A 22,415-nucleotide genomic window follows, 5' to 3' on the forward strand; every position below is an offset into this window, starting at 1 on the left:
AATCCATTTGGCAACATGACTCTTGCATACAATATGTGGGCGGTGGTGTTGGCTAATTATAACCTACGACCTTGATTATGTATGAAAGGAAATTATTTTATGCTAACCGTCCTTACTCCTGGTGCAAAATCTCCAGGTAAGACATGAATATATATTTAAGATCGTTGGTGGACGTGCTAAAGGAGTTGTGGATTAATAATGGACTACCCACCAGAGATAGTTCGACCAATACGATGTTTACAATGCGTGCATCGCTTTTTTAGACAGTGAATGATTTTCCTGCTCATAGTAGCTTGTTTGGATGGAGTGGTCAAGGTTATAAAGATTGTCCTACTTGTAATGCATATAAAACTTCCATTCGAGTAATCGAGATTGCAAACTGCTTAATGCTTCTCCAAATCACTACTACTCCACTCCTAAAATCCCAGATGTAGACTTTCTGTCATCGACACAAGCCTAGAAATCTGAGTCGGTGTAGCCTAAAGGGTCTAAAACACCACCGTTATAGACTAGCATATAGTTCTTAGTCCTTTTCAAATATTCCAGTATATGCTTGACTACTGTCCATTGTTCCTTTCAAAGATTAGACTGATACATGCTGACTATTTCCACTGCATAGAAAATATCTAGTCTAGTGCACAACATAGCATACATTAGACTTCTAACTGTTGAAGCATAGGGGATTCTTATCATTTCTTCTATCTCATCTGGAGTAGTGGGACACTTGTAATGACCGCTCTATTAATTTGGATTAGTAAAGGCAATTAGCACTAATTTTTAATATTTTATTATTATTTGTGAATTTATTTAATTGTGGACCCCAATATTTAGAAATAAATATTAGAGTTATAATTTCTCAATTCCGGAGATTTTATTAAACTCTAGGGGTATTATTTAGTTTATATGTGGAATATAATATTTTTGTAATTTTTGTTCGGCGACAACGGAAAATGCGATGGATGGCTAGATTGATCACATGGGTAAGTTTAGAACCTTATTTCTTAGTGGGGAATATTTTAGAGAAAATTAATTATCGGGTTTGAGCGGGGTTATGGGATTTGACCATTTTACCCCTAGTTTGGTGAAGCACCTAAGTTTTAAGTTGGGGGGCATTTTAGTCATTTCCTTTATTGAAGGATAGGTGGCTGCCCTAAGAAGGTGACACCTAGCAATTTATTTCAGCAAGAGTTAAGCTTAGCCAACTCATTTATCTCATTTGAAGAAAAATAAGGAAATTAGACATTTCATGAACTCTCTCTTTCTCTCTTTCTTTCGGCTGGAGCAATCAAGGGGCAAGAACCAATTTTCTTTGCCATTTTTCTGAGTTTTCAGCAAGGATTCAAGGGGGGAAATCAATCTAAGGTAAGCCCTAATGGTCTCTTCTCTAAATTTCAAGTTTTGAATTAGTTGAAGTAGTGAAATTGTAAATCATGGGCTGTTAGGGTTAGAGTTGTTTGAATTTCGGATTCTAGGGTTAGTTTGAGTTAATTTAAGTTCCTAGTAGCTGGTGTAGTGATTGATTGTAAGTTTTATGCAACTTTGAGCTTTGAGTTCAAAGCTTTGGGCTTTAATGGCAACTTGGGTTTTGATGGCTTGTTCTGTGAATTACTGGCTGGAAATTATTGTTTATGCCCTAAATAGGAGCTCTGGAAGGTTTCATGGCAATTGGTGAAGAATTGAGCAACAAATGAAGAGTTTGGGGAATACTGGTGCAAACCGGCTAGCCGGTTTGCAGTGCCACAAAAACCGGCTAGCCGGTTTTGGCAGGGTTCCCCGGGCCTTTCATTTTCTCAATTTTTGCCATTTCGGTGCCTCGGTTGGATGTTTCCCCATTTCCAGAGTTAGAATAACCCATTAAGAGCATAGCAGAACCTAGGGTTTTGGTTTTGGATTTCCCGGGATTAGGGTTTTGAATCATGTAACTTACCCGGTTTCAAAATGTGATTAGGGCATCCATCTAGCACGAGATTTCCGTTCAGGTCGGCCAGCACGTTTGAATTCGGAAAACAGGTAAGAACTGAATATAACGTGTGATATAAATATCTGGGTGTATGTATATGTATGATATATATATGCATGCTATGTGTATCCTTGTATGTGTTTGGGTGATATCATAGCGACACAACCATTGTGTCGGTTCAGCAGTACAGGCATCGTACTGGTTAAGAGTGTTATTCACCCTGGAAAGTATGTTTTGGTACTATCATAGCGACACAACCATTGTGTCGGTTCAGCAGTACAGGCATCGTACTGGTTAAGAGTGATATCATGGCCAATCATACTTTTGGATGTTATTGATGCTATCATAGCGGCACGAACATAGTGCCGGTCCTACAGCACGATTATAGTGTTAGTAGGAGTGATATCATGATCAGTAGCACAAGCAGTTAGAACGTTCTTGCTCATCTGTTAAGCCCTGTAGATAGGTGTATGGGCGCCTATTTACAGGTCAGAATTTATGTGATATGTTATATGCATTTCTTACTGAGTCTGTCGACTCACAGTTTCTACTTTCATGTGTAGGTAAAGGAAAGGCAAAGGCTGAACAGGAGTGAACCTGAGCTCGGTGAGATTGTACATGTCAAAGCAGCGCGACCTGGAGTGTTCGGTCTCGGGACATCTGGGGATTTTTATTTTGGTAGTCGCTGTGCGACCTGTAATAAATGTATATTTTGAAAAGTTAATTTTACAAAGTTTAAAATCGGGATCCCGGCACTTGTAAATATTTTATTATATTACAAAGTTTAATATTTAATGCAAAAGTTTTAATTTGACACGTTTTTCGAGAAACTTCTTTGATTAGCAAAGATTGCACAATAATTGAAAAAGCACTGTAGCGTGCCTTAGCATTAGGGCGTTACAATTTTGGTATCAGAGCCGCCAGGTTTGTCTACCGAAGCTTGCTAAGATATGTACAATCTTCATCAGAGAAAGCTCGGTTCACGGTTCAGTAAGCCCGTACTTGTTTAGTATTTTCTTTTTAAAAGTTACGAATGTGAAAGCATGTTAGGAAGCATATTAGATTATAATTATTTATGTTAAGTGCATTGCCTTAAAATCCGTAAGTGCGGTAGTAAGTATGTAAATAGGTCGTTGCCTGACCAGACTGACTTACTAACTGACAGGTTAGTCTTATAAAATGGACACCTGGTGCTATATGGAGAGTCAGAGTAAAGTGGCCAGGGCTAGTAACGGTTGGAGAGAATGGAGTCCAAATTGTCCCCGTAACCAAGGTGAAATCCCTTGGAGGGCTTCCGACGGGAGTGATGGTTATCCGTCACAGGCTCCGTTGGATTTGGAGCAAAGGTTTGCGAAAATGGAAGCTGTGATTCAACGACATGAAGAAGAGATTTAGAGGTTGAAACAGCAGAGGTCTCCTGTAGTATCTTTACCACATATGCCAATCATTCTTGATTCGGTACTACCAGCGAAGCATGGAATGGCTGGTAATCAAGTGGAACCATTACATGGAAAGATTTGGATCCAAGAACCTTCAGACTTTCAGGGAGGTTCAAATATGAAGAATGCTTCTTGGGTTGGAAGCCCTGAGAAAATTATTATGAGACCTCAGGAGATTATGGTAGAGGGTCAGAATATTACTTGCCTGAATTCAAATTATGGTGAAAGTGACAGGAGCTCCATGATTGAGCAAAAGAGGAAACCTACGTCATCAGTGGTGGGTTTGAGACAGAACAAGCGGTTCCGAAGGTTTCAAGGCAAGGGAGGACGCCAGGGTTATTCTTACCCTGAATGCCCACGTTGCATGAAACACCATCCCGGAGAATGCAACCGAAAGGTATGTTTTCAATGTGGCAAGGTTGGGCATTTTAAGAAAGATTGCCCACAGGTGGAGAAAGAAGAACAAGAGCAGAAAGCAGTATTTGTTCCTACCACGGTGAATGCTAATGCTCAAGCTGATGATGCAGCAAGCCCTTCTGTAGTGGCAGGTTAGCTCCCTGTAAACGACTTCTTTATATCGTGTTGTTTGATTCGGGAGCTGCACGTTCATATGTAGCTATGAGAATAATTCATTTTTTTTGGTAGGCCTTGAGATATTTTAGAAAGAGGGTTTGGAACCCTAGTGCCTAGTGGGGAGTTGGTGGTCTCTAATAGGCGTATTAGGTCTATGCCAATTAGGATCGAAGATAGGGAATTGGGCATTGATCGTATAGAACTGGAATTAACTGAGTTTGACATTATACTGGGAATGGATTTCTTATCCAAGTATTCGGCCAGTATAGATTGTAGGCGTAAAATGGTGATTTTTCAGCCAATAGGTGAAGATCCATTTGTTTATGTTGGGTCAGTTCAGGGGTCTCGGATCCCGGTTATTTCTGTATTAAGGGCTAGGAATTTACTATGCAATGGCTATGTAGGATTTCTAGCGGTAGTTTTTGACTCCAGTAGACCTGAAACATTTGGGCCTGGGGAAGTTAGAGTGGTAAAAGATTTTCTCGGTGACCCGAGGAGTTACCGGGATTGCCGCCACAGCGAGAGATTGATTTTGTAATTGATCTGGCGTCTGGAGTCGAACTTGTTTCTAAAGTTTCCATATAGGATGGCTCCAGCGAAACTCAAGGAGTTTAAGTTACAACTTCAGGGCATGCTTTGACATTGGGTTTATCTAACCCAATGCATCGCCCTGGGGAGCTCCGGTTCTGTTTATGAAGAAGAAAGATGGTTCCCTCAGAATATGTATTAATTATCAGGAACTAAACAAATTAATGTATAAGAACAAGTACCCGTTGCCCTGAATCGGCGATCTGTTTGATCAGCTTCAGGGAAAGACAGAGTTTTCAAGGACTGGTTTACGATCTGGTTATCAACAAATTAGAATTCGAGAGAAGGACATATCGAAGACTGCTTTTAGAACCAGATATGGGCACTATGAGTTTCTGGTAATGTCATTCCGATTGACTAATGCTCCTGCGGCTTTTATGGATCTCTCGAATAGGGTATTCAAGGATTTCCTCGATAACTGCGTTATAGTGTTTGTCGATGACATCCTTGTATACTCTCGATCAGAAGAGGAGCACGAGCATCATCTCCGAATGGTATTGCAGCGACTTAAAAATTACAAGCTGTATGCAAAGTTTAAAAAGTGCAAATTCTGATTGTCTGAGGTGTCCTTTCTGGGTCATATTGTTGGGAAGAATGGATTATGGTTAATCCAAACAAGGTGGAGTCCGTGAAGAATTGGCCGAGGCCCAAGTTTGTCACGGAAGTTCAAAGTTTTCTCGGTCTAGCAGGGTATTATCGGCGTTTCGTCGAAGGATTTTCTAAAATTTCTACGCCCCTAATCGAATTGACCAAGAAAAATCAGAAATTTGTGTGGTCAGATAAGTGTGAGACAAGCTTTTAGGAGTTGAAGCAACGTTTGATAACAGCTCCGGTGTTAGCTTTGCCATCAGATCAAGAGAAATTCGTGGTTATTGTGATGCGTCCAGACAGGGTCTGGGATGTGTTCTGATGCAAGCTGACAGAGTTATAACCTATGCCTCTCGTCAACTGAAGGATTATGAGCAGCGCTATCCAACTCTTGATTTAGAGCTCGCTGCTGTGGTTTTTGCTTCGAAGATATGGCGACATTATCTTTACGGTGAAAAGTGTGAGATTTATACTGATCATAAAAGTCTCAAATACCTTTTCACTCAGAAAGATTTGAATATGAGGCAGAGAAGGTGGTTGGAACTGGTTAAGGACTACGATTGTGAAATTTTGTGTCACCCCGGGAAAGCCAATGTTGTAGCCGATGCTCTAAGCAGAAAAGGTCCCGGCGAATTTGTACCACAGTTATGATAGCCCCCTTAACTAGCCTCTGAAATAGATAATGCAGGAATTGAGTTCGTGATCAGGAAATTACATAATGTAACACTCCAATCTGATCTGTTGGAGAGAATCAGAAAGGCACAACTGGAAGATCCCGAGCTAGTTAAAGTTCGAGACGAAGTATTGGCTGGTCGGCCTAGAGGCTTTTCAGTCTCGAGCGGTGGAATGTTGTTATATAAAAGCTCGAGTTTATGTTCCTAGTGTTGATGAGCTTAAGAAAGAGATACTTGATGAAGCTCACACCTCACCTTATTCATTGCATTCGGAAACCACCAAAATGTATCAGGATTTGAAACCCTACCTTTGGTGGTATGGAATGAAAAGAGATGTGATGGACTACGTGTCCAAGTGTTTAACCTGCCAGCAGATTAAAGCTGAACATCAGAGGCCGGCAAGGTTACTGCAACCTTTAGCCCTTCCTGAATGGAAGTGGGAGGACATTGCAATGAATTTTGTAACTGGTTTACCTAGAACTACGGGGATGTATGATTCAGTATGGGTCATCGTGGACAGATTCACAAAGTCAGCTCACTGTCTACCAGTGAAAGTTACATATTCAGTGGACCTGTACACTGATTGTATGTGAAGGAGATAGTTTGTCTCCATGGAGCCCCTAAATCTATTGTGTCAGATAGGGATCCAAAGTTTACATCGAAGTTTTGGGTGAGTCTTCCGAAGGCTATGGGTACCAAGTTAAGATTCAGTACAACCTATCACCCTCAGACTGATGGTCAATCAGAAAGAACTATTCAAATTTTGGAAGACTTACTACGAGCCTGTGTTATGAACTTTGAGGGTTTTTAGAGTAAGTACTTGCCTTTAATTGAATTCTCCCACAACAATAGCCACCAGAGTACAATAGGGATGGCTCCCTATGAGATGTTATATGGTAGAAAATGTCGTTCTCCTATTCATTGGGACGAGACAGGAGAAAGGAAGTACTTGGGTCCAGAGTTAGTGCAGAGGACCAATGAAGCTATTGATAAGATCAAGGCTCGGATGCTTGCTGCTCAAAGCAGGCAGAAAAGTTATGCTGATCTGAAGCACAGAGATGTTACATTTCAGGCAGGGGAACATGTTTTCCTGCGGATTTCACCAATGAAGGGTATTAGGCGCTTCGGGAAGAAGGGTAAGTTAAACCCTAGGTTCATTGGGCCATTTCAGATACTCGAGGTCAGGCAGGTAGCATATCGGCTAGCAGCGTTATTGGCTGTTCATGACGTATTTCACATATCTATGTTGAGGAAATACGTATCAGACCCGACTCATGTCTTGAGTTATGAAGCCCTTGAACTGTAACCAGATTTATTCCATGAGGAACAACCTGTACAGATTTTGGATAAAAAGGAAAAAGTTCTTCGAAACAAGACTATTGAACTGGTTAAGGTGCTCTGGAGGAACAGTAAGGTGGAAGAAGCCACCTGGGAATTGGAGTCGGATATGAGGACTCAATATCCAGAGCTATTCAGATTAGATTTCGAGGGCGAAATCCTATTAACGGGGGGATAATTGTAATGACCGCTCTATTAATTTGGATTAGTAAAGGCAATTAGCACTAATTTTTATTATTTTATTATTATTTGTGAATTTATTTAATTGTGGACCCCAATATTTAGAAATAAATATTAGAGTTATAATTTCTCAATTCCGGAGATTTTATTAAACTCTAGGGGTATTATTTAGTTTATATGTGGAATATAATATTTTTGTAATTTTTGTTCGGCGACAACGGAAAATGCGATGGATGGCTAGATTGATCACATGGGTAAGTTTAGAACCTTATTTCTTAGTGGGGAATATTTTAGAGAAAATTAATTATCGGGTTTGAGCGGGGTTATGGGATTTGACCATTTTACCCCTAGTTTGGTGAAGCACCTAAGTTTTAAGTTGGAGGGCATTTTAGTCATTTCCTTTATTGAAGGATAGGTGGCTGCCCTAAGAAGGTGACACCTAGCAATTTATTTCAGCAAGAGTTAAGCTTAGCCAACTCATTTATCTCATTTGAAGAAAAATAAGGAAATTAGACATTTCATGAACTCTCTCTTTCTCTCTTTCTTTCGGCTGGAGCAATCAAGGGGCAAGAACCAATTTTCTTTGCCATTTTTCTGAGTTTTCAGCAAGGATTCAAGGGGGGAAATCAATCTAAGGTAAGCCCTAATGGTCTCTTCTCTAAATTTCAAGTTTTGAATTAGTTGAAGTAGTGAAATTGTAAATCATGGGCTGTTAGGGTTAGAGTTGTTTGAATTTCGGATTCTAGGGTTAGTTTGAGTTAATTTAAGTTCCTAGTAGCTGGTGTAGTGATTGATTGTAAGTTTTATGCAACTTTGAGCTTTGAGTTCAAAGCTTTGGGCTTTAATGGCAACTTGGGTTTTGATGGCTTGTTCTGTGAATTACTGGCTGGAAATTATTGTTTATGCCCTAAATAGGAGCTCTGGAAGGTTTCATGGCAATTGGTGAAGAATTGAGCAACAAATGAAGAGTTTGGGGAATACTGGTGCAAACCGGCTAGCCGGTTTGCAGTGCCACAAAAACCGGCTAGCCGGTTTTGGCAGGGTTCCCCGGGCCTTTCATTTTCTCAATTTTTGCCATTTCGGTGCCTCGGTTGGATGTTTCCCCATTTCCAGAGTTAGAATAACCCATTAAGAGCATAGCAGAACCTAGGGTTTTGGTTTTGGATTTCCCGGGATTAGGGTTTTGAATCATGTAACTTACCCAGTTTCAAAATGTGATTAGGGCATCCATCTAGCACGAGATTTCCGTTCAGGTCGGCCAGCACGTTTGAATTCGAAAAACAGGTAAGAACTGAATATAACGTGTGACATAAATATCTGGGTGTATGTATATGTATGATATATATATGTGCATGCTATGTGTATCCTTGTATGTGTTTGGGTGATATCATAGCGACACAACCATTGTGTCGGTTCAGCAGTACAGGCATCGTACTGGTTAAGAGTGTTATTCACCCTGGAAAGTATGTTTTGGTACTATCATAGCGACACAACCATTGTGTCGGTTCAGCAGTACAGGCATCGTACTGGTTAAGAGTGATATCAAGGCCAATCATACTTTCGGATGTTATTGATGCTATCATAGCGGCACGAACATAGTGCCGGTCCTACAGCACGATTATAGTGTTAGTAGGAGTGATATCATGATCAGTAGCACAAGCAGTTAGAACGTTCTTGCTCATCTGTTAAGCCCTGTAGATAGGTGTATGGGCGCCTATTTACAGGTCAGAATTTATGTGATATGTTATATGCATTTCTTACTGAGTCTGTCGACTCACAGTTTCTACTTTCATGTGTAGGTAAAGGAAAGGCGAAGGCTGAACAGGAGTGAACCTGAGCTCGGTGAGATTGTACATGTCAAAGCAGCGCGACCTGGAGTGTTCGGTCTCGGGACATCTGGGGATTTTTATTTTGGTAGTCGCTGTGCGACCTGTAATAAATGTATATTTTGAAAAGTTAATTTTACAAAGTTTAAAATCGGGATCCCGACACTTGTAAATATTTTATTATATTACAAAGTTTAATATTTAATGCAAAAGTTTTAATTTGACACGTTTTTCGAGAAACTTCTTTGATTAGCAAAGATTGCACAATAATTGAAAAAGCACTGTAGCGTGCCTTAGCATTAGGGCGTTACAACACTGCTCCTTAGATAGTCATACTCCATGTGTAGAGGCCAACGAGCCCCTTTAGAGTTAGTCATTGAGAAGCACTCTAAAACCTTATCAATGTAAGCTACTTGTGAGAGAGTAAGTGTTTAGTTATTCTGGTCTCTAATAATTTTGATTCTGAGAACACAGCTAGCTTCACCGAAGTCATTCATTTCTAATTGAGTGCATACTCATCCCTTCACATCTAAAAACTTCTTGACATTGTTTCCAATGATTAAGATGCCATCCACATAAAGGATTGAAAATACTACCACTTGATTATCCTTGAGTTGGTACACACAAGGTTCATCTTCATTTTGTTTAAAGCCATAGGTTTTAATGATCTCATCAAATATTCAATTCCAGTACCGTGAAGTCTACTTAAGTCCATAAATGAACCTATTAAGCTTGCAGACCTTTTCTTCTTGTCCTTGCCTATGCACTGTTAAGTACTTTGAAAGGACAGAAGACAAAACCAGAAACTTATGAAGAAGTTATAAAGTGCAAGGATGTTAAGAAATGGGATAATGCAATGGATGAAGAGACAAGACTCTTTGAGGAAGAAGAAGACTTGGGTTTGAGTTCCAAAACCCAAGAGAAAGAGTGTTGTGAAATATATGTGGCCCCTTAGACAGAAAGAAAGATGCCCTAAGACAGAGAAGGAGAAAAAGGATATGAATCAAATCTTCAACTCTAATAGGGTTGGTTCAATGATGTATCTTATGATGAGTATCATACCAGATACAACATATACTATAGTTGTTGTTAGCAAGTATATGGTAATGACTGGGAAGATACATTGGTTGACTATAAAATGGATTTTGAGGTACTTAAAGAGGACAACAGGTATTAAACTTGTATTTAGAAAGTCACAAAACCAAACTTTGGTGGAAGGGTTTTGTAATTCGGTCTATGCAAGGGAGAGAGACAAGGTGACACAAGGAGATGTCATAGACATGAGGAACAAGGTGATAACCCAAACAAAACTTGCTAGGAATAAACAAATGGAGCTGACCCTAGTGGTCATTCAAGCCCTCAGAGTATCATCAACTATTATTGGGTACATAAGGGATCTAGGTGGAATTTGTTAAAATAGTTTCCTTATATACCCTAAGCTTCAGAATACTATTCATTGGGTTCCAAAACTACAACTTTTACCCATTACTTACAATAGAAACACAAGATCAAGATCAAGACTAAAGAAAAAATAGTTACAGCAAAATACAGTTACAACATAAATCACTAGGGCTCTGCCCTAGATCAGAAGTCACAGAACCTAGTCTATAAAAAGGATATTTTTTCCTTTCATTTCAGAATATAAAGAGCCATTTTGAGAGAGTGCTTCAGTTGAGAGAGTTCCTCCTAGAGAGCTTTGCATAGCTCATTTGTGTGTTCATGTGAAAAAAAAAACAAAAAGAGAGATCTATTAGTTTCAAAGAGAGAAAATAAGAAGAGAAAAGAAAATTTTTGGGAAACCCTAAAATCTTTGACTTGTGTTGACTCTTTGGTTTCTTGGGCTTTTTATATTGGGCCTGAAACTAATATAGCAAAAATTGAGTGAGTTATATAATTAGCATCTTTTAATTATGGATGCATAATAGAAAGATAAAATTAGGAAAATACCATTTTTGTAATTTTTGAATTAATTTGTCTTTGAAGTGTGTTGGGACAAAAGCTGCAGATTTTGGTAAAATTCTAACAATAAGTATCAAAATTTTGAGTTTGTAACTTACATACACCTAATTATTTTCTTTAGTACATATAAAGTACCCAATATCAGTAAAAAAAATGCTAATTTTAAAATCCAATATAAGAACTAAATTTCTATAAATGTAAAAGTTCATATAAACTTTTAATGTAATGTTGTACGTACGTTTGGATGAAAAAAAAATACAAATTATTCTTTATAATTTATTCAGCTAGCATATAAATTTTATTAATTCCTTTCATTGGGTTGATGATATTAATGGCTTTATTAACATTATAGGATGCATTGAATTTGTGTTTAATTTCTTTGCATTTATGTTTAGTCCACTTCTTTTTTTCTTCCCATTAGTGTGGAATAGTACAAGCTCACTCACTTTTGGATCATCAATCTATGGTGAAAAATAACTTGCCTGTCAATTTGAAATTCCCAATCAATAATACCAACGTACGCCACTAGGAAACAAAATAAAAAAAATTAATAAATATATAATATATTACAAGTACTGTTATTGGGTACCAGTAATGCCTAAAACATTTTAGATGTATCACTTAATAATTAGTTAGCGATACTCTTTAAAAATTATAATATTAAGTTATATGAGACTCGATACTTAATTGCATCAATAGTAATATTGACACATAGGATGATGCTAGGCACCACTAATACCTTTTAACATTTCTCATATATAATTTAAGCAATGATATATAATTTTTTTTTAGAGAAATGCTAAAGGGCATCATGGTGTTATTGGTGCAATTTAATATCATGTCCCACTTATAGGGTGACACTTTATCGTGGTGCTACGCACCATGAGTGCCTTATAAATGCTTTTTTTTTTCAGATTAATTAAGATTTTTGCTTCTCGAATTTTGATATATACAAAATCATGCCCCTGAACTTTTAAGACCATTAAAAATCTCTTTTGAATTATTAAAATTGTTGGATTTAATGACTTTTATCTAATTTTAATATAAGGAAAGTCTAACATGGATGAAAGTTCAGGGGGCATGATTCAAGTACATGTCAAAATTCGAGGCACATGATTTAGTAGATATCACTACTACAATTTAGACCTTTAGTGACATTATTTAGTGACACGCAGAAAAGTGTGGGTCACTAAAGATTTAGAAATAATTTTTAGTGACATGCACAATTAGACTCTAAATGTTTGGTATTAGTATCATACAATGTGTGTCACTAAAAATATAAAGTGTCACTAAAGGGTAATTCCATAATTTATATAATTTTTTTTTTAAAAAAAAATTGTTGACCTATAGTGACACGCTAGTTGCGACTGGGTAAATGTATCCCAACATGTCTGGCGCATCACTAAAAGTTATTTTTAAAATTATTTTTTAAAAAATAATTACTACTTGGAAAATGTTCCCAAACTTAATTAATAATAAATAATAATAAATGGCCTTTTTTAAAACAAAAAAAAAGACAGCATGCCTCTCTAATTTCACGCCTAAATGAACAAAAATCTTGTTTCAAAAAAAAAAAATCCTAATTTTTTAACAGAACTCTCTCTCTCATTGATAAAGTAAAATATAAAGTCTTTTTTATTGAGAATGTAAAGACACCAAACCCTAGCAGCAATTAGAAAACCCAAACTCTCTCTCTCATTCCGTTTCTTCCTACGGCTGTAGATTCACACACACCAAAAAAAGCTTTCGATGAGATCGACGTTCCCGGCCTCCCACTGCGTGTGACGTTCCCGGCCTCCCACCGCGTGCGACGTTCCCGGCCTCCCACTGCCTGCGACGTTCCCGGCCTCCCACCGCCTGCGCACGATGATGACGAATGAAGTTCTCCCTTCGACTCCCACTGCTCCACCGCCCCAAACGCCCATGGTCTCCACCCTTCGGTTCCCTTGTCTCCCCGATGTCGTTAGCCACGAACCCCTCGCCGGAGAGAAGAACCTCACTCTATTTATTTTTCTCAAAGAAACCCTTTTCTTTTCTTCTTGCTTCACTATCCTATGGAACAATTTATCTATTTTTTCAGATTGAAGATGATTGTGGCTGTTAGAGTTGGCGATTGGGGTTGTTTGGAGTGGTGGGCGATTGAAGATTCTACAACTTTTGGGTTTTGATAATTTTTCTGATTTTTTGTTATTCTTTTCTTCGTAGGTTTTTTTGGGTTTGTAGTCTTCTATGTATTTTTTTTTTATCTTTTTCATTATCATTATTAGTTTTTTTTTCTCATAGAAAAAATTTGTATATTGTAAATAAATATTATTATTTTAGTTTAATTTTGTAAACAGATTGTATTAATTATTGTGTATTGTATTTGTTAATAATCTGTGTATTTATATTGCTCAAATGAATTTGTGTATTATCATAATTTATATTTATTAAAATTAATATTTATATTCATTTAAATTATATAAATGGAATATTTAAAAAAATTAATATTAGGAAAATAATTTATTTTAAAAATAAAAATAGATATAGTGACACTTTGGGAGAGTGGCTATTATTTTTAGAGTCTCACAACTTGAGACTCTAAAAGTCTATAGTGACGTGCAATGAGAATCTCTATAAAGTTTTAGTGACACATGCTGATGTGTCACTAAATAATACCTTTCCAGTCACCCACATCAGTGACACGCAGTGAAGTGTCACTAAAACTCTATAGAGTCACTCAAGATGAGTCACTGAAACTGATTTTTGTAGTAGTGTATTAAAGTTTGTGGAGTATTATATGGACAATCACATAATTAATAAAATTGAATGAAATCGGACAAATGTCCTTAAATCCGACAATCTTAATAGTTTTAAGAAAAAATTTTAGCGCTTAGAAAAATTTAGTACATAATTTTGTAAACGTTAAAGTTCAGAGAATAAAAATTATAATTAGCTTTTTTTAATGGTAGTAAGTTATAAAAATATTTAAAAAGAAATTATATAATTTATGATGTGAAAATTAAGATTATAATTGGTGGCTCCATAAAAACAAATCATAATTAAAATATCAAATAAAAATTACAAACATACACACACTAATTCACACATGAAAATATTAATGGAGCCACATTGCAATTAAGGACACAATAACTTCACTAATTAATTAAGGCAATAATAACACAAACATGCATAATTAAAACTTACAACAATTAACCAATCATCATAAATACACTTCTTGAGAACAAGAATATATACTTATAGAGTAATTGGCTAAACATTATTTATTTATACATATAATATTGGATTAACTAATTAATTAGTTTGGATAGGCTTCAATGACAGATTGCAAAGCAGGGATTTTGGTGATTTTGTAACGAGGAAAACCAGATTGGTCCAACAGAGATTTCCACTCTTTCTCAGTTCTTTCTTTTCCACCAGTGTTATGAGCAAGCATAAGAACATCAAAGACAACACCAGTGTCATCAAACACTCCTTCCCCATCAGCCTCAACAACTATGTCAACTATTATCACTTTCCCACCTTTTTCTGGGATTGCTTTTCTGCAATTCTTCAATAGCTTCACACATAGTTCATCTCCCCAGTCATGCAATACCCACTGCACATAATAATGACAAGAAGATATTTTTAATAGTTTTTGTGAAAATAGAATAAGAAAGTGATGAAATTTGTTCATAATTATTGTGGGGTTATTTTTGTTTCTATGTACCTTATTTTTTATTCTAACTAAAATGCAAAATATATTTTAAAATTAAATAAATAGTAATTTGCGGCATAAATACTTAAATTTAACTTCTGATTGTAAATAAATATCTAAGTTTAATTTTTGACGGCAATAGTACCTAAATTATATTTCTGGAACTCTGTAAGTACTTGATTGTTAAATATGTAAATTTTTACGTGGAAATTCCTAATTGGTGCAAGTCATTAATTTTTATATACTATAAAAAAAAATTAAATTAAATATACTAATAAGAAAATAACACGTGAATATATAATGACTTGATATTTAATGACCAGGTACTTATAGAGTTCCAAAAATATAACTTAGTTATTATTATCGACAAAAATTAAATTTAAATATTTATTTACAATTGAAAGTTAAATTTAAATATGTATACCGCAAATTACTCTTAAATAAATGAAAACAAAAATGGCATAAACTCTATTTACTACCTAAGTAGTACTAAGTACGATTAAATTATATATATAGATAAAAATGTTTTCATAAATATCAAAAAATAACAAAATTTATAAATATAGGGATTTATAGTTTTCTAACATTTGTAAGAATTTTGATTTTTTATTTTTTTTATAAAAGTACAAACGGCTATTTTTTAATGTTGTTTTTACGTTGCTGCTATATAAAATTAAGCAAAGTGAAAATAATATGACTTTCTGAAATACAAAAATACAAGAAAAAAATTGTGTTCATAGGTATAGTCCAATGATTTTACACTTCTTCTCGCAAAGAAGAGGTCCTAAATTTGAATATCTCACTCCCAAAATAAAAATAAAAAATACATATTGTAAAAAATTATGACAAAATTAAACGTCAATCATTATGTATAAAAAATATATGTGATTTGAGTTGTGTAGTATATCATTATTACTCAAAAACTATATAGTAATATATAAAAGAAGAGGTTTGAAAACTTTTTTACTTTTTATTTTAACCACTGATCCACAGAAAGACAGTTATTAGTTACTAACTTTTATTTAATTACCAATTAGGTATGAATATGATAGTATAAGATAGTAAGAAGAGGTATGAGGTTACCTTGGTGACAACAGCATCAGCAGAAGGAACCTCTTGAAACATGTCACCCCCAACATGAGTGACACCAGGATAAGCTGGAGCAGTAGAAATCACATGAGATCTATCAAAATTAATCCCTTTAATATGAGGATATGATTTCACTATTTCTGAAATAAATCTCCCAGTCCCACCACCAACATCAACCACAGATCCAACCCCATTGAAAAGATCATCACCACAATGACTCAATAATGTTCTTATCGTAATTCGTGCCGTGCACGCCATCGCGTTGTTAAGCAATTTATTGTAAAGAGGATTCTTCGCAGCGAAATCAAACATGTACCCGTGTTCTTTCTCGAACGGAGCGAGTCCACCTTCTCTGATGAACTCGCTCAGTTTGTGCCACGGGTCCACGTGCCACGGGTGGTTCTCCATGATTAACATGGGAGCCAGTGTCATGATCGAGGCATCTGAGTCAGATGTTGGAGCTGGCTCGTGGAGGAGCCAGCTCGACAGTTTTGTGGGCCCATAAAGGGTTTCACCTGACACTTTGTCTTCTTCGGAAGTAAAAATTTTGCGACGCACGAGGAGACGCAGGACTCTGAAGAGGTGCGACGCTTGTGGGGACGGGGCGTTAGGGATTGCGGCAGCGATTTCCGAGAGTGTCATTGGGCCATCTGCAGAGTGGAGGATGTCGGGGAGTCTGAGCTCCACGGCGCATTTTAGCGCCATGGAGTCTCCGAAGTTGAGCATGTATTTCCAGATCTCTGCTTGATCTTGGAAGCTCGCTTCGTTGTCTATTGCTAGTATTGCTCCTTTCACTGCAGAAGCCATTGTTTTTTCTTTCCTCTCTCTCTAGCAAGCACTCTTTGTTTGTTTCTCTCTATATAACATATAAGGTGGAGTGGTTGTTATAGTTTTTGTGAACAATTGCATGCATGTATTTATAGATCAACATCTCAACCGAATAAACTACTTTTTTGCCATGGAAGGAAGAAAAGACAGTTATTTGGCACCTGTGTCTAACACTTTATGAGTGTTAGGCACACGTACTCACAACAATTTCTCTACTCTATTCTTTAAATTACATTATTAAAATTTTACTTCATTTATTTTATCTTAAATTTGTATATAACCTCATATATCAATTTCTTTATTTTATTGGTACATTAAAATACATAAAGTAAATAGCAGCATAAGTACTTAAGGTTTTAAGTTTTTAAGTGGTATAAACCTAATATTTATTTTTAGTAATATAAGTACCTAAAATTTATAAAACAGTAATTTTCCTTCAGTTTCGTGAGTGTTGAATCTGTTTTGAATTTATTAAAAAAATATGTAATACTATATTTTTATGTCTAGGCCCCAATAATCTAAGATCTGAGTTTTATATAGAGGAAATTACACTATATACCCTTTTTATATTGTCCTCTTTTATTTTTACCTTCTTTTTTAAAATCTATCATTTTTACCTCTGTTTTTAAACATTGTATCAATTTTGCCCCTGTCACTTCAAGATACTCCCCATGTGATTCTCTTATGTAAGGGTATTTTGAGTACAATACATATAAAAAGAGGTATGTTTCAAATAAATATAAAATTATAGGTAAATTTGATTAATTGATGAATAAAAGAGGCATTTTTCAACTTACCCCTTTTATATATGTCATGTTTAAGACAATAACAAAGTCTGACGAAATTAGAAAAAAATTACAATTTTACAAATATTGAATATTTATACCACTAAAAATAATAAATATTAAGTTTATATCACCTACTAATTAAAAGTTAAAATTTATATGCCACTATTTACGGAAATACATATTTTCATTTTAAATGTTATGATATTATTATATACACACATACATAGATATAAAATAAACAAAAATTTAATAAAATATTTAAAGTAATGAATAGTATTTTTTTTTTCACATATAACAAAAGATACTATTTATTGCTTTAGAAGAAGAAAAAAAAGCACAACTTAAAATGTGTAATTATTAGTATAATTAAATATTAAATTATACACAATTTAATTTAATAATTATTATAAAATATCAATAACTAACTATTTACTAAATATTACTTATACCTAATATAAATTACTAATACTTAATAACAATACTAAAAAAAAAAATACATATAAATACATTGATTGATGTATGACATATTTAATCATTCTCTTTTCTCAATTAGCTTTCTTGTATGTCAAAAAACTATTATTATTTTTCTCAAAAAAGAACCTTTTTTTTGTCGTTGTCATTATTGTATTATATTCTTATTTTATTTTTTCAGACAATTTTTGTGGTAGCTGTTTTATTTATTTACTTTTTTCATTCATTGATTTATTTCTCACTGTCCATGTTTAGCTGACAAAAGAAAAAATTGTATGAATCAGATAAAAATTTCTACCAAGAAAAGGCAAAGAAAAAGAACGTAGAGAGAAAACAAACTAACAACCTGCAATAAATAAATATTCTTTTAAAATAAATAAATAAATAAACAAATAAAATTATACTATATTATATTATCATAAACCTACTTTTTCGTTTTTTATCATCCAAAAATATATTATTTTTTTTTATTTAATTTAGTCAACGTGTACAGTGATTAAGAAAAAGTTTTTCATCAATTCTATAGAAAATTTCTTAAATACTTGGCTTAATTAAAAAAAAAAAAAAAAAACGCATTGAAAAATAAGACTAGTAATATATGTGCACTAAACTGTTATGTTCTCAACCAATCAAATTCTTAAAATGAGAAATCTAAAAGTACTTACAATATAGTTTCTCTAAAATATAGAAATTTTAAAAAATTTAAAGAATTGTACTAAAAACAGGCTATAGCGGATGCTTTTTACTCTATCTTCATTTTAATTATTTTTTTTAAAAAAAAATGTTCTATTTATGTACTATATATATTTATATAATATTATTCATTGCTCTAAACATATTTTAATTATTTTAAATTTTAACAATAATTTTTGTATAGAAATATGTGTATGTATTAATATAATATATTTGATATGAATGAAATATAATAATTTTTTAAAAAAATAGAGTTTTAGTGAAATATTTTAAAGAAATTAATGTATAGTGCAATGTAAAAATGTATTGTAAAATAGAGAAAATAGAGTTTTAATGATATATTTTAAATGATAGAGTAGATAAACTAATAGGAGTACTCTAATTAGAGATAGCAAAATATGTCAATGAAAGCGGCCACTCGAACATGATAATTTTTGTAGGTCAAGGATAAAAATGTTAGGTGTAGATCGAAAGTAGGCTCTTATGTAAAATTATTAACAATAAAGAGTTTGTTATAGTTAGTCTTAGCTTCTCTTAGTTATACAGATATATTGTATCAGTATTTAGTATAAATACTCCATAACTACTCTTTTTTCAACTAATGAAATCATTCTGATTCATTCTTCTTTTTCTGTTTGCTCTATGAGCTAATATGGTATCAGAGCTCTAGGTTTCCTTCCTAGCTCGTTTTTTTTTTTCGTTTCCTCTCCTTTCTTCTTTGATTTTGTTGCAGAATGGTGTAGACTCATTCTAGTGGTGCTCAAGAAACAAATTCCTCTGTTAATGTCGACTGTGTTGCGAGTCTCGTGGCTAAGATTATATCATAACACTATTATTTTACCAAATATGTAGTACTATTTCACAAATAATGGTGTGATAATAATAATAAATGTCTTTATAATATTAAAAAAATTAATAAAAATCAATTAAATTGTTTTGATATATGATTATTATTAGTTCATAAATTTTAAATAACGCATGCAAAAACAAAATTTGTACAAAGTTTATTTAGAATAAATTTAATATACTAAAATAATTATTTATCAATAAATCATGCAATTTTATTAGAATAAAATTCAATATACTAAAAAGTTGGTATATTTTTTTTTGACGCGGTGATCAAAATCACACATGATTAACAAAGCAGCAATCTACAATCGGCGGCAGCATCTCCTCAAAGTTCGTATATTTTATTTATATATATTTTTAACAAAGTTATGTAATTTTATTAATAGTAATTAGCTAATTAAATAGTAATCTACAATATCTAATTGGGACACCTACCCCGTTGAAAATATGATCAAAATTAGAATTAGAAATACGAGTCAAATAACTAGTCACCTAATTTCTAAATCGTTTTTTAAAAAATTAAAATAAAATCAGATGAAAAATATTACAATATATCACAATAAACTTAAGAACGCTTATATTTAATTTCATCTTATCTCTCAAAAGTCACAACAGTAGAAATTGTTGCACCAGATTCATTCACCTTATTGCAGCAGATTCACTCACCTTGTAATTTATTTTTATATATTTTTTTTTATTTATGTATATTTAAAAAAAATTCTTATACAAGCAAAAAAAAAAATTATTTAAATATTAATTTTGAAAACTTATAATAAATCTCAAAAGTTTGCTAAATATCCCTTGTAATATTATATATCTATATATATATAATTATTATACTATCCACTTTCTATTATTTAAATGAAACTTATGTTATAATTTCTAGTGATTTATTTCAATGAGTTAAAAAAAACTTATTATATTGTTTTTTTTCAAGTTTTTTTAGAAAATATTATTTATATATCCTATAAAATTATAAACACATGTCAATATTATAAAAACCAAATTAATTCAAAAATTAAAAAAAAAAATTGATTAAATTTTTCATTTTCATATTATTTTATGTTAGTATAAATAATTATTTTATTTTATTTTTAATTATACTTATTTGAGAAGGGTTAATTACAACCGTCTATTACAACTTCTTAATCAACTTCCAAGTCCGAAATCACATGTCGAAATATTTTTTTAATTTTTTTTTCATAGCGGATATTCGTTATAGTTATAGTATCATGCCTGTAAATTTTTAAAAAATTCCGAATAATTTACAGTACTGAAAACAGAGTTTCTGATATTTCAATTTACTACGCGTGTTCAAAAAACTTCAAACGTATTTTCAGTATTATAAACTATTCGAAATTTTTCAAAAATTTATAGAGATGATCATGTTGTAAGTATAACGAACACCGCCGTCAAAAAATTTTAAAAAAAATTATTTTAACATATATTTTCAGACGTGGAGATTAACTAAGAGATCGTAACAAGAAATTAACGATAGAACTCCTCTTCAAAATTTTTTGTTCTTATTTCTTTAGAACAATTATGAAAGAAGAGAAGCATATGGAGTGGACCTCCCTTTCACTCAAAAATGTTAAATTCAAGTATATGAATTATTGTTGAGAGAGAGAGGAGAGAGAGAGAGAGGCATAATTGAAAATATATGGGGCTCGTGATTCGTGAAAGGGTGATATGAATCCTCTGTCGCTATCTAAATATGTACAACCACTAATATTAGGCCACGTTTCAGTTGTCCTCATCGTAAACAATTACTCACCCATAATTTTTGGTCTGAAAATCCTCAGTCCATGAATGTCGACGTTCTTGTCTCATACACTCAAACCTCGACACGTACTAATATCACGTGTTCATTATTCACCAAACACTATTTTTTTTTTTTTTTTAAGAATTTAGCGATATAAAATATATTAAACTCGATATTAAAATATATCAAAAATATATGCTACGTACTCTTATGATACTTGACAACATTTAGTATTTTTCTATTTTCTTTTCAAGGAAAAAGGTTTAGAAAGATTCTACCATGCATGCATCCCTTAAAATTAAAATAATATTTTAGATATAGAATTGTGTATGTTGTAGTTATTGATAATATTTTGTAAAATTTTAAGAAATTTAAAATAATTTAATATACCAAAAATAAAATTTAAGGAGTTATTTTGTATGTGTGACTTATAAAGTTAAATATTACTGTTTATATTGTAAATTATTCTGGTTTTCTAAAAATGTTATAAAATACCTTAAATTTGGACTAAAAATTAGGAAAAAGAATTAAATATCGGTACACCTCTCTCTTTTGAAGAGTATATTATTGAAGTACCCAAAATTTTATATCATCACGATAATCAATTATTTAACAATACTATTACTTTTCTTTTTCAAAACATCAATCATTTTCTTTTCTTTTTTATAGTTTATTAAAAATTTCATTTGGAGTAAAACTTCTCAATCAAGAGTTTAGCAAACAATAACAAATAAATATGGAGTGATTAGATATGCAACTCTAAAAATGAGAATATTCATACAATTACTTTGTATTTTCGAATTTTGGACAGTTAAAATTCTAATGATATTTTAATATTAAAATTATACATTTAGGGCTCGTTTGGAACGCCGTATTAGATCGTATTGTATTGTATTGTATTATATTAAATTGTATATTATGCAATATTTTTATGTAAAACTATATGTGGTATTAACTTTTATGGATACCTAAATATATAATATTTTAGTATAAATTAAAATTTAACATAGTATTATATAAAAATATGATATATAATCCAATTCAATATAATACAATACAATACGACTTAATACGACGTTCCAAACGAGTCCTTAAATTATTCTACAATTCATT

At 33.2% G+C, this 22,415-nt stretch overlaps 1 protein-coding gene across 1 annotated transcript; it reads right to left on the reverse strand.

Annotated features, from left to right (window-relative positions):
- Window positions 1-14,236: 14,236 nt before the first annotated feature.
- On the reverse strand, window positions 14,237-17,062 carry LOC133039008 (xanthohumol 4-O-methyltransferase-like). The gene is made up of 2 exons (XM_061117799.1): window positions 15,906-17,062; window positions 14,237-14,723 (listed from the first exon to the last, which is right to left on the reverse strand). Exons 1-2 carry the CDS (start codon window positions 16,716-16,718, stop codon window positions 14,424-14,426), a joined length of 1,113 nt encoding a protein of 370 aa, XP_060973782.1. The 5' UTR covers window positions 16,719-17,062; the 3' UTR covers window positions 14,237-14,423.
- Window positions 17,063-22,415: the final 5,353 nt, after the last annotated feature.

Source organism: Cannabis sativa, chromosome 6 (genome assembly GCF_029168945.1).
Source record: "Cannabis sativa cultivar Pink pepper isolate KNU-18-1 chromosome 6, ASM2916894v1, whole genome shotgun sequence".
Lineage (NCBI taxonomy): Eukaryota > Viridiplantae > Streptophyta > Magnoliopsida > Rosales > Cannabaceae > Cannabis > Cannabis sativa.